The sequence below is a fragment of the Chenopodium album genome, chromosome 4, assembly GCF_948465745.1.
Source record: "Chenopodium album chromosome 4, dcCheAlbu1.1, whole genome shotgun sequence".
NCBI lineage: Eukaryota > Viridiplantae > Streptophyta > Magnoliopsida > Caryophyllales > Amaranthaceae > Chenopodium > Chenopodium album.
Genome location: NC_137837.1, coordinates 7,140,686 through 7,154,582, shown reverse-complemented (window position 1 = coordinate 7,154,582; position 13,897 = coordinate 7,140,686). Strand labels below are relative to the sequence as shown.

The following is a 13,897-nucleotide window of genomic DNA, read 5'->3' as shown; positions in this document are numbered from 1 at the left end:
AGAGTGATAGCCTCAAGTTATCAACTGTAACCTTTCCTTTATTATCAATTAATCAAGAATCAAGCCTTCCTTCTATTTAATTAATACAATTATTACTTGCTTTCCGGTGACCGGAAGTCAGTCCATTACAAAGGGGCACATTTCAAAGTGACCAGTAGAAGATTAGGTATAACATGGTGCAAAAGAGAGGAATTCGAAAATGTCCTGTTCCAGTACCAGTGCTATGGCTTAGATTTAGCTAAACACACATCAATTGGATACAAAATATAAAGGTTAATCGATATTTGTTTCATATTTTCCAAATTACAGGCGTCAAGGTTTTGACCTAAAAGCAATCAAAACACATTAAATATATGACTTAACACTCACAATGTGTGTTTTCACATGTCGGTCACAGCTAGTCATTGCTTCTTCCACCTTTGCTCCAAAATCTAGCTCACTCAGTTCTCCAAAAACATTTTCAGCAAATCCTTGTCTGCATCACCGATATTTAGATCAGTGAGTAAGCCCACAAATGATGATATAGTGTGATTATCAGCAGCGAACCCTTTGATTCTCATTAAGCTGACTAGATCTAAAGCTCTCCTAACATCCTTGCCATCAAGAAACCCTCTAATAATTGTATTGAAGGTGCAATCATTTGGAGAGCAATTTTGTCCTCCATATTCTTCAATAATTCATCGGCTTTAGCTAGCAACCCTTCTTTACAAAACCCTTTTATCATTATGGTGTAAGCACGCACATTATGCAGCCCTTTAGTTATGAGAAAAGAGAATATATCCTCTGCTTCTCTAAGCCGATTAGCTTCACAGAAACCATCCATTAGGATACTGTATGTAATAATATCAGGGATCACTCCAGTATTCCCCATTTGCTTCACTGTTGTAATTGCCTCGTCAATTTGTCCATTCTTACACATGCCATCAAGGAATGAATTCCAAGCTATTATATCTGGTTTCAGTCCATGAGCTTTCATATCCTCAAAAAACTGGTGTGCAAGCTTGATTTGATTGTCTTTGCACAAAGCATCTATAAGAGTGCTGTACGTGATAACATTAGGCGTTAATCCTTTAAAATTCAACTCCTGGAGGAGACCAAGAGCTCTTTCAATCCTTTTAGACTTGCAATATCCATTGATTAAGCTGTTGTAAGTAACTAAATCAGGTTCGCAACCATTTTCAACTATTAAATCCATAAGCTTTTCTGCCTCATCCATCTCACCCCGTAAACAATATCCATCTAACAGAGCGCTGTAAGTGATGATATTGGGAACCAATCCAATCTCAGTCATGTATTCAAATATGTCTAGTGCTTCACCAACCTTGCCATCTTTACAATACATATCAATCAACGTGTTGTAGGTCTCAATGTCAGGAGTTATGTTGTTCCCCAACATCTCAGTCAGCATTTCTTGGGCCTCTTTCTGTTGCCCCAAAGTGCACATACCTCGAATTAAGGTATTAAAGGTGACAACATCAGGGGAAATTCCCTTGACTTTCATCTCCTTGAAAAGGCGGAGAGCCTGAGGTAATAACTGGTGTTTACAGAGACTATGAATGATGGTGTTGTATATGACAACACCGGGCATAAAATGGCCATAAGACTCCATATTTCTGAGGAGTTTGAGAGCACCGGCATTATCACCGGACCTACATAGACCTTTGAAGATAGAACCATAGGTGATTAATGTGGGTTGGTAGCCAAGCTTGAGAATTTTATCCAATAAAGGAACAGCTTTGTCCAACTGATGAGTATGAACGAAGCCGTTAATGAGGGTATTAAAGAGAAATGACAGTGGAGAAAGGGGGGTTGGGTTTAATCTTAGACATGGCACTCAATAACATACAGAAATCAATGATAGATGGAAGAGGTCGCATCGATATCATATGGTGGAAATGGGAAAGGGGGGTTTCAACATTAGTAAACCCTAATTTGGATTGTTGTCTAACAAATTTCAGAAACAATTTGGGGTCATCAAAATCAGAATCAAAATCATGAGTAACGTAATTGGTGTAATTTCGGGAAGGAAACAGAACAGAAAGGTGAAATGAGGGAGAGTTGAAGAGGGGAAAACTGAAATCGAAAAAGGGAAAAGTAGTAGAGAAATGGAGAAGCTTACTTGAGGATCTGCCATGAAAATGAAGAGGAAGAAGCTTCATAAAAGCTTCTCCAACATTAGCAGATATAGAGCTGAGCATGTTCATGTAATTCTGGAAACAATTATGAAGAAGAAAAGCTTCCTTGGTCCTTATGAAGGTCAAGAGTACTGGAACACAATTATGCTCAAACCTCAAAAGTACTACCCACCGAAAAGATGCTTCTCTTCCCTTGAAAAAACAAAAATAAGGCAAGGAATGCGTGAAAAACTATTGTTAATGTAACACACTTATTTTTACAAATATATAGATGTGGGTGTGAGATGGGGATGGGGATGGGAACGAGGCGGGTACAAAGTGAGGCGGGACGGGAATGAGGCGGGTACAAAGTGGGGCGGGACAGGAATAGGGCGGGTACAACGTAAAATCCACATCCGCTCCATCACTCATGACGGGTGACATCCCCAATTATTGGATTGTTTATCTTTATTAGTATATATATCCAAATCATTACTCTACTTATTAAGGTTTTATAATGTTATGAGTGTGTTTATTTAGTTGTCTTAGATGATATGGGACCAAAGTGCTCAAAAAATTGCATGTCGAAATCTTGCCTTTCTTCCCAAAACCAACCTTAAAAGTTTCAAATAACCAGCAAAAAAATGAGACAAGCTTTTCATCCAAAGCATAAATAAATGAGATAGAAGCAAATTCTATAAATTGTTTAAATGCCCCCCCAAAAAAAAGTAAAAATGAAAATAACAATGTATCAAACTGTTAAAGAAGCTCATTAGTTTATTACTTTCATCTGATTTGAATAGGCTCTTCAAATCAAAGCATTTCAGCAACATAAACAACAGTATTAAATTATAAGACAACACCCATAGTTTGGGTGTAAGGAGGGATCCAAAAAGAACACATAATTAAGGAGCTATCAAATTGCTATTTACAAAATTTATAGATTGTTTGATCAAGTTCTAAGCTAAGTATGCAGAGAACTGAAATTAAGCTTCGCTATATATATTCCCATTACAGGCTTAACGAGTTATTTCTTTTCGAATCACAAAACAAAGACCCCTAGGACCATATATACCATCAACTTGAAGCTATGTACACGATCAAGATTGACAGCCTTTTTAAATCCCTTAACAAAGAGAGAGTGATCACAATGAGGGTATCTTCATTAAAAATACTGATGATACCATCTCAATTCCATCTCTTCGCGTTCTTTAACCCCTTAGATTTTGCTTTGGCTTTTGCCTGCTGAAAAGCCAACATTTTCTGTTTCTTCCGAGCCTCCTTCTCAGCCTGTTAAACGTATGTTAGTCTCTGGTAAAGGAAAATAATTTAAGACATACTATGTTAATCACCAGCTTAAAACTACCTTGGACATCTTTGATTTTGCTTTTACTTTGGAATTCTTCTCTTCAAGCTCTGCCTCACGATCCAATTCTCTTTGTCTTGCATCGAGATTCTTCTCTAAATAATACTGCATATGCCATCAAATATATTCTTTAAAGCCTTACAAATCTCTGAAATAGTTAGTTTACAACATCGATATTTAAAACACCATGTAAAAGGCTCCAATGCCCTCACTTTCACAGTTTTCCCCTTCTCATTCCTTCGTATTATTGTGAGATAAAAATTTTGGTTAGCCAGCCGTTCTTAATTTTTCTATTTTCATATGTATGTAGCTATAAATGTACACCAGACAACAATACTAGCTTAACACGCATTATTGTGAGAGAGTCCATAGAGAGGTTATGAGACATTATGAGTTCAGAGAAAATTGCCAATATTTTCATGCAAAATGTATACACAACAAGATTAAACAATACATTGCCAGCAAATTTATACATTTAGCACAGCAGAAATTGGCACCAACCAAAAGATCAGGTGTATCAAACCCTACCAGAGCCCACATGTCAAAGTGACCAGTTTGTATAACTATAACAAAGTGCATTTGTATTTTAGCGGTAGAAAAAACTCAATAAGACATTTCGAAGAGACCAATTGGAATACCGTTTCTTCTGTCTTTAAGAATTTAGTTATATGGGTAAAAGTACGAGTATCCAGTATATAATCTTAGAAAAGGAAAGCAAATTCCAAAGATAATTCACCAGTCAAACAGATCCTATAGCTCTGACTAGACTAAAATGAGCCCAGGAATAAACCAAAATTGAAGCCAAATTTAAAAGAACCAGAATCATATAAGGTGAAGCAAGACTTACATTGTAGTCCCCAACATAATCTTGTAGATATCCATCCTTCACCTCAATCACTCTGTTAACTATTTGACGAACAAAATATCGATCATGGGAAACTGTAATGACAGTGCCTTCATATTCTTGTATAGCTTCCTAAAAAGCAATAAAACTAAGAATTTATAACTGCTTATACAACGACTACTATTATAAGAGTTTTAAACATGAAATAGATCGCTAACCTCAAGCATCTCTTTCGTAGGTATATCTAAATGATTGGTAGGTTCATCGAGAACCAGTAAAGTTGACTTTTTCACCATGAATTTACAGAACGCCAAGCGAGCCTGAAGAAGCAGAAAATGATTTGGTAAGTCTTCCAATGACATTGAAAGAGATTGAGTAAAACACTCAGGCAAAGCTGAAGACAAAACATTTATTATTATATTATTTTGACAATAGTACCTTCTCTCCACCACTCAGAAGGGAGACCTTCCTATCAAGCATATCAGACTTAAAATTAAGCCGCCCTAAAAGACCTTTTATTTCATCGAGTTCCTTATCCTCTGCAACTTCATCCACTGTCTGCGGCACTGTTTTATTCAAATCCAGCGCTTCAGCCTTGCAACAAGTTAAGCCAATCTCAGCTTAATTAACACATCATGAAACATATCTTTCATAGTGCTAAAAGGACTAAAACCTAAATGCACAAATTCTTAAACTAGGTCCTGTCAGTGGTAAAATACCTGATTCTGCTCAAAATAATTTGGGATAACATTGTGCTCCCCTAATATAACTTCACCAGCAGTAGGTTTCTCCAAACCCATAATTAATTTTAACAAAGTGCTTTTCCCACAGCCATTGGGACCAATAATAGCAATTTTTTCCCCTCGCTGAATTGTAAGATTTGCGTTGCGAAATAATACCTGAAATGTGCATGTATTAGGAATCTGATAATTCAATCGTGAGGTAAATATATCTTTTTCCTTATCCTTTCCAAGTTCCAACCCAGTTAAAAAAAAAATAACCCCTTTTTGAGCTACAAAGAACGCATAAGAGGGTAGGGAGTTTTCTCACATTATCGCCATAGCCAAATTGCAGGTTATTTATTGTCAAGACCAACTTCCCGCTCCTTCGCTCTGGTTCAGGAAATACGATCTTCATTTGCTTCCTTATGAAAGGCTTCTCAACTTGATCCTCATCTTGCAGCTTTTCTAATTTCTGTTACAATAGAATATAGCAGATACGTCATGAATCAAGCATTTTGGAATACATGAAGAGTATTTGTAGGAAACTAAGCATACAGCATTTGACTTGTAATTGTAACAACGTAGAAACAAATGCCACAAGGACTTAAGAAAGCTTTGGATTGTCTTTTTTTATTAAGCGAAAAAGAGACCAACTTTCAATTTATATTATTCCATAAAAATGGAAAAGTATACACTCAACAGTTGCAGAATCAGATTCAACCTTCAGACACCGAGCCAGTAAGAACATAAAGAAATAAAACTTGTGCAGCAGCATCATAATATGCATTTACACAGACCAAGATACTCAACAAGATGGAAATGGCTTTAAGGATTCCACCATGTTCACCATGAGGTTTAAATTTTTAAATTCAAAATCGAACAAGCATTTTTCAAATATCAGCAATGTCAGCAATCTTCATGAATACAGTCAAGTGGTGAGATGAAGAAAAACTTTGCTTCCACTTCACTAGATATAAGATTGCAAGAATCAGAGATTCAAAGCCTCAAAACTGCAGAATGATCCATTATTACCACCAAAACTGATGATGTATGATCCAATTGCCAACATAGAATCACACTACCAGTAAATTATGGTTACATAGTTCTTAATTTCTCTGCTTTTAATCAATTGAACATCAAAAATCCCTAATTCGCAAAAACTTAGAAAGCATTACAAAGTGTTATACAAGTACATTTGTACCTTCTCTGCAGTAGATCCTCTGCCAGCACTAACGCCAGCACCAACTCGGTTAATTATGTCCCTTGTTTGCTCAATTTCCTTCTGCTGCTTCTCCCATGCAGCAAACTGAGCTTCAATCCAAGCTGCCTTTGAAATAACATAGTCAGAATAGTTTCCTATAAATGTCCTAGAAACACCCATTTCTGTTTCCACAATTTTGGTACAAAGCTGGTCAAGGAAAGCTCTATCATGAGAGATGATAATCATCGGCACGTCCAACTGGTTAAGATATCTCTCAAACCACTCAATGGTGTCAAGATCAAGGTGATTAGTAGGCTCATCCAATAGCAACAAGTCTGGATCCTGCAATGATTCAGGCATAAAGCTATAAGAAATCACCTTTACTTCATGAATAAGAAGAAATGGTTTTTTTTTTTCCTTTTTGTTATAATGATATAGTCATATCAAGGTAACTACCAAATGCTAGCAAAGTATAGTACACAAAAGATTTCCCCCAATGAGATGCTTCAAGCATAAGCATAATTTGGGCAGGTCTCTATAATTTTCATGCATGAATTCCAGAACCTATGCATATCACATACTTATTCCCACCAACAACAGAAGAAACTTCTTTCTAATTTCATTTCATGAGCTTGTTTAACAAATGTATCCATCTTAAAGCAAAGAAACATTATATTAAAATAAACAGAAACTTGAAGTGTTTATAAACTACGCATCCAACAACAATAAGATTGCAATTGGTCAACATAATCTCAACAGCATTTGAATTTACACACAGAATTCAACCAACCTGAAGCAAAATCTTCCCAAGTGACATTCTCATCTGCCATCCACCACTAAAAGAAGCCACTAACCTATCCGAATCCTCGGGCGAAAACCCAAGGTCAGGCATCAACTTATTGATCTTAGAATTCACCTGATCCAAGTCTACAGCCTGTGCCCTATTCTGCAATAAATCAAGCTCATCCAGCAACCTTCCCATCAATTCCAAATCATCAACAGACCCCTCAATTGCCTTTTGCACCTTCTCAATCTTCTCTGCAACCTCCATTTCCTCCTTAAACGCGCTCATAAACTCCTCCTTCACTGTCTTACTCATTGAAACCTCAAATTCTTGACTCAAAAATGAAATTTTCATATTATTCTTGGCCTTAATCACATTCCCACCATCAGGTTCTTCCAACCCAGCAATAATCCTCAATTGGGTAGTTTTTCCTGCCCCATTTACCCCAACTAACCCTACTTTCTCCCCTTTCTTCACTTCCCAACTCACATTTTTCAGCACTGTAACACCCTTATAACTCTTACTAATGTTCTCTAACCTAACCCCAGATGAAACACTTGAAGCCCCAGAATTTGATTGTCTATTATTTCCCCTTTTTCTAACAAATTCATCAGTAGACTCTTTACTAAATAGAGCTTCAATTTCATCCCTGTTCTGGGTATTTGTGTCCGATGATTCAACAGCTAGGGCAGATAATTTTGACGAAATTTGAGAGAGCTTAACCCTAGGGTTTGATTGTAAACTGGGCTTTGAAGTTTTCAGAGAATTGTTGCTAAAGTTTGAAGCTTTAATGGTGGAAAATGGTGAAGGAAGCTGTAAAATGGAGGATTTGCGAGCATCTAATAAGGTTGAAGATGAACCAGTAAGAAAAGATGAACGGTGGTGAAGATTAGTGGTGAAATCCATTGCAGAGGAGAGAGAAAAAGATGAGTTTTTGAGATAAAATTCTGGGTTTTCGAAATTCTCTCTCTTTCTCAATGGAATTACAGAGGATAGTTTAGCCCATCCAAAGAAGAAGATATTGAGTGAACAAGCAAATTTTAGCAAAGTTTTTTTTTTTTTTTTTTTTCCTAAAATCAAATTATCAAGCTATGAGGAAATTAGAGATAACGTATATTGGCAGCATTTGGGTACTCTCTGTTTTGTGGCACACAAAATGCTCCACGAATGCCCCAAATCGAATTAGAGCCGCAACTTTGCTTTGTTGCCACGTGTTGCCAAACGATCTATTGTAGGAGATTTCTTAATTATTATTAAAAAGAAAAAATTGTCTTTCTAAAATATAGCCTATTTTGCATAAGAAGAATAAGAATGTTTTTTTTTTTTAGAGAGCCATACAGGCGAATGATGGAAATCGATCTCAAAATCCCTGAAATCGGAAAGGAAGCTCTAATTACTTATTTTATTTTATTTTTTTTTTTGAAAACTGAAGCTCTAATCACTTAATAAAGTTAAAAATACTTCATATACATAAGTACACACCAAGAAACTTCTTAAAAAAAATTTAAAAAATAAAAATAAAAATACACACCAAGAAACAACACTGATAAATGGATCATTGATAGTGTACCCTTTTTGGGCCATGGATAATGAAAATCAAGTTATGCTAAAGTCATTAGACTTTGGAAAAAGGGGCCACAACATTCATATTTTTCACATCCCCTAGTATTTTTCACCTTGTTACTAAATGAGTTAAAGTATTTATAACTTATTTACATGTAAAATTAAAAAATGTTGGAAAGACCACAATTTTTACAATTATAGTCAGATCGCCCAGATTATTGTGCTCACTACTACCTACTGAAAATAGGGCAGCAAACGATATTTGAGTCGAGTTTTGATCTACTCCGTAATAATGTATTAATGTTCGTTTGAGCTAACCTTAGCTCAAACAAACTTTTGAAATCGTGTTTGAGTTAGAATAGTAAAACACTTGGGTTACACATGTGAGCTTGGGCAGTGGCGGATCCACTAAAGCACGGGGGTAGCACATGCTACCCCTTAAAAAAAAATTAAAAAATTCAATGAGACCTGTTATCTTAAATAATAACTGGTCTATTTGAGGCTGATATTACACGAGCCAACAAATTAAACTCTCCATGTTATAATAAAATAGACTTGTTATATATAAAACAGGTCACTTGGGTTCTGACTTTTTTGTTGAACCTGCTTTCCATATTAAAAGAAAATAGATCTGTTTCATATATATAACAGGTCTCTTAACTTCTAATTTATTTATTTTTTTTAATTGAAACAATTACTTTTACTTATATTTTACATAAAATTTTGTTTTGAAGGACTCTCATTTAAGTTATAGAAAATTATAAAGTAGTAGAATTTATCTACCAAAATGTCTTTTAAAAATTTAAAAGCTAATTATAAAACGATAATACTAGTATGATATAAAACTTTTTTTCTAATTTTTGTTTTTTTCCTTATTATTCTATGCTACCTCTAGTTAGAATTCCTGAATCCTCCACTGAGCTTGGGAACATGCTTATTTGCTTTATGAATTTGAGCTTGGGCTTTAGTTAAGGTTGATTTAATCGATGAAAGGAAGAGAAGAAAAAGAAAGGAATCAAAAGTCAATTCTCAAAAGATTAGTCAACTTATTAGATTAAGACGAGAGTTTTTCCAACCAAAAAGTCATACAAAAGAGAGTTCTCCGGTTCTGTGCCACCCTTTTTTCTTACAAGGTTGTTTGTGGATTTTTTTTTTAAAAATAGTAAAATTAATCCGTTACAAAAAAGACAGACGACAATTGCAACGATAATCGAAATTAACAAATACATAGTTTGAATCAAATAAAAATTTCCTTCATAAAAAACTACGATCGTCAAGTAGATCTTACAATGTGGAATATCTTCCTCTTATATCGTTGGAAAAAATAGCTTTGTTGGAGAGATAATCTAACGATTCTTTGTAGTCGTGAGGATGATTATGAGAAGAAAAAAAAAAATTGATTATGGAGTAGCTAGTTTCAAAAATGATTTTCCTTTTTTAAAAATGACAGCTCTATGTAGTGTTGATCAATTTTGATTTTATTTTGATTAAATTTTAGAACTTTCTACTACTTCTTAATTATTTGTACTTTAAATTTAAGCCGAGTAATCTTAATAGTATTTCTCTCAATACATATTAACTTGAAGTTTGATGGTAACATTCATTCTTTATTAAGCTATTTCAGATTTCATGTCACCTCACTGTCATATTTGCTTGCGTTAGCGAAATAAACTTTTGGTAATTGTCCATCTTTACTTGATAACTACTTTGTAATTTATCACCACCTTCGTTTCTAATTATTTGCATAAAAAAAAAAAAAAAAATTATGTTTCATAAATTTGTTGCAAATAATTAGAAACGGAGATAGTATATCTTTAGAAGAGGATAAATGGATCAATTGCATCAAAGTTTAGAGAGAAAAACCTTTCCCCTCGACATGCCACGTTAGTTATGTAATCCAATTTAAAAGGAAATCTTTTACAATCACTCAGACACTCGCACACACAATGAAAAAAAAAGAAGAAACAAAATATTCAATCATAATTGAAACTTCCATAAATATTCAACTTATTAAGGAATATTTTCTTTAAAAAAAAAAAAAACCCTTACTAAGGGCCTGTTCTCATTGACTGAACTGAGCTGAACTGAACTAAAATGAATATTTTATAAGAGAAGAAAATTAGGAGCTGAGCTGAACTGAACTGAATTTCAACGTAAGAGAATAGGTCCTAAGGCAAAAAATTATACCATTATAATATCTAATACAGTAATGAATACAAAATACTTGGCAAACTAAATAAAATAAAATAAAATAAAAGGAAAAAAGAAGAATTTTACTAAGGGTTTGTTCTCTTCAACTTATTTCAATTCAGCTCCAAACAGCTTAGTTTAGTTCAGTTACTAATTTCCTTTTCCTATAAAATATTTAGTTTAGTTCAGTTCAGTTCAATTCAGCTCAATAAGTCAATGCTCCATTCTAATAAAGTAATAATCACATCAAAACTCCGTGCTAATGCACCAAACATATTATAGTAGGGAGTATTTATTTATTTGTTAATTTTTTTTTTTATATATAAATAAAGTATTAAGTATTTATCAATCAAAATTTAAGTTGTAAAATATATGGCATTGTTGGATAATAGTTTATTTAGGCCTGTGATCTGATAAACTATGGGCCATACCAGTGGGCCTTGTTATAGCATGTTACAGTTATTCTGGTTTAATATTTAACAAAGGTCAAAGTTACAGTTGAACTGCAATTGGTATTTGGTAAAACAATTCTGTAAAAGGGTATTTCTCAGTAATATCACTTCTTTCCAAAGGACAAATCTGTCATTTCCCCCTAATCAATGAATGACGACGCGTAGATAACGTCACAAAAAAGCTATATATGATGAAAAGGTAAAAGAAAAGAATCATTTAATTAGTTTTATTTAGATTATTTAAAACTAATTTTTAGATATGAAAAATACTCCCTTTGTTTTTTAAATGCATCACTTTGACAATTGCACTATTTACATATTATAGTTGACTTAATTTTTTCATCTCCACAAAATAAATAAGTGCTATTATATGATATATCATTAATCATAATGTCTAGTTCCATAATATAGTTTTGCACTATTTTTACCAAATTGAAGACTTTATAATATAAAGTATAATTAGTAGGTGTATTTAATTGGCAGCAAAAAATAAATAATATTACATATAAAAGTAGTGAAAATAAGCTTATTCCCAAAAATAAAAAAGAAAAAAAAAAGGGAATATAGGATTAATGAGAGATAGAAATTGTTTCAAAAAAAAAAAAAAATGAGAGATAGAAATAATGTAATAAGGCCCTTACCAAATAAGACAAAAATACAATTAATCATTTATTGAAGGAAAAGAAGTGTTGCAATTATCTGAAATGAGGCCCTTACTAATTACTCCGTAAGATAAAAATGCAATTAATCATATTGAAGGAGAAGAAGTGTTGCAATTATCTAAAATGATGGAAATAGTGAAAAATATGGTAATGACTAATGAGTATAATTATATCTAACTAGGTTAGAATCAGTGCGGTGTACGATTTATATAAAGCCTATTTTTAATTTGTACATTTTAAAAATAAATCAGTATTATACATGAATATAAGTAAGAATTTCGTATATTTTGTAATTTTAATTTTTTTTTATTTTAATCAATATTATGATATAATATCTATTCAACGTTGTTTAATTCATAGTTCAATGAAATCGGTCATTTATTAGTGTGCTATTTAAAATTGTTCAATTTCCTACGATAAACTGATAGGTTTTAGTTGTAATATAGAAGATCACAATATTTAAATTTCAAAAATGTTAAATATGATAACTTTCCAAAAAAACATAAAAAAATAAATAAAATAAAATAAAATAAAGAAAGATGACATCATCATTGCATTTAGGCGGAAATTTTTTTATTTTTTATTGAGAAAGCGACACGTGTACAATGGTGAAGTCAGCAACTTCTGTTTTAATAATAGTTAATAGATAGATAGATTAGTCCATTCCCTTATTTCCAAAACATTGTTCCTTTTTTTTTTTTTTTTTTTTTTTTTTTTTAAGGATAAGCTTTATAAACTTTAATAATCAAATTTAATTTATCAAATTATAATACTTCCTCCGTTTTCCTTTTATTGCATCATAATGACTTTTACACTATTCACTTGATCTTCTTTGACCATCTTTTGTGGTTTTTCCACTAGGAAAAATATAGTCATGTAGGATCTAGTTACATTCGGCTCGAAATCTACTTTTCAAATATCAATTTTTTTATAACTTTTACAAAAGTATAATTAAAGATATTAATAGCCAAAGTAATGCATTGACAAGCATGAAACCCCTTATGGTGCAATAAAAAAAGAACGGAGGAAGTAGTAAATAATATATTATATGTGACCTAAGACTGTTTGTTTGATTTGTTTAAATGTATTCATTTAAAATATTAACTTTTTTTTTTAATTTTTTTTTATGTAACACATACAAAAATGATAAAATATAACAATATGTTTAAAGGAAGGTGTATGACATGAGGTTACCTAAAATATCATGTCAGTGACACGAGAGAACTCACTTTATAACAATATTTCGACAGACACGAGAGAACTCATCATTCAAACAACATTGCGGTTGACATGTAAAGTAAAAAAGATACTTAACAATCCTGTAATAAAAGGATGGTGTATAACACGAGATATGCCTAACTTATCATCTCAACATCATTTTATTTACACGAGAAGACTCATTGGATGAACATCATTTCAATTGACATGTAAAAAAATAAAGATATATAACAATCTTCTAAAAGAAGGGTGTATAACACGAGATTTACTCAAAACACCATTTCATTGACACGAGAAAACTCATATTACAAGTTATAACATCATTCTGATTGACACGTTGACGTAACTCACTTTTACAATGTCATCTAATCGACATGTCGAAAAAACTCACTTTTACAACGTCACTCTGGTTGACATATCGAAAAAACTCACTTTTACCACATCACTCTAATTGACATGCTGAAAAAACTCACTTTTACAACGTCACTTGGATTGTTACAAGATAGCTCATGGTTTCACAAAAAGAGAAACATCTAACTTCTACAACGTCATCCAATTAACATGAGAAACTCATTGATTTACAAAAAACTCACTTTTACAACGTCATTCTGATTGACATGCCGAAAAACTCACTTTTACAACGCTATTTGGATTGACACAAGAAAGCTCATGGTTTCATAAGAAGAGAAACAGCTGGCTCTTACAACGTCATTCCGGTTGACACGAGAAACTCATTGATTTACAAAAAGAGAAACAACCCACAGTTTAATAATCTTATTCT

General features: G+C 33.0%; 1 protein-coding gene and 1 pseudogene across 1 annotated transcript; both read right to left on the bottom strand.

Annotated features, from left to right (window-relative positions):
• Positions 1–253: 253 nt before the first annotated feature.
• On the bottom strand, positions 254–2,355 carry LOC145626528 (uncharacterized; annotated as a pseudogene).
• A 644-nt stretch (positions 2,356–2,999) lies between these two features.
• Positions 3,000–8,102, bottom strand: LOC145628778 (ABC transporter F family member 5-like). Its single transcript, XM_081681176.1, has 9 exons — positions 7,038–8,102; positions 6,248–6,589; positions 5,375–5,518; positions 5,044–5,223; positions 4,763–4,918; positions 4,543–4,644; positions 4,328–4,456; positions 3,481–3,585; positions 3,000–3,404 (listed from the first exon to the last, which is right to left on the bottom strand). Exons 1-9 carry the CDS (start codon positions 7,935–7,937, stop codon positions 3,303–3,305), a joined length of 2,160 nt encoding a protein of 719 aa, XP_081537302.1. The 5' UTR covers positions 7,938–8,102; the 3' UTR covers positions 3,000–3,302.
• Between the last annotated feature and the right edge of the window lie 5,795 nt (positions 8,103–13,897).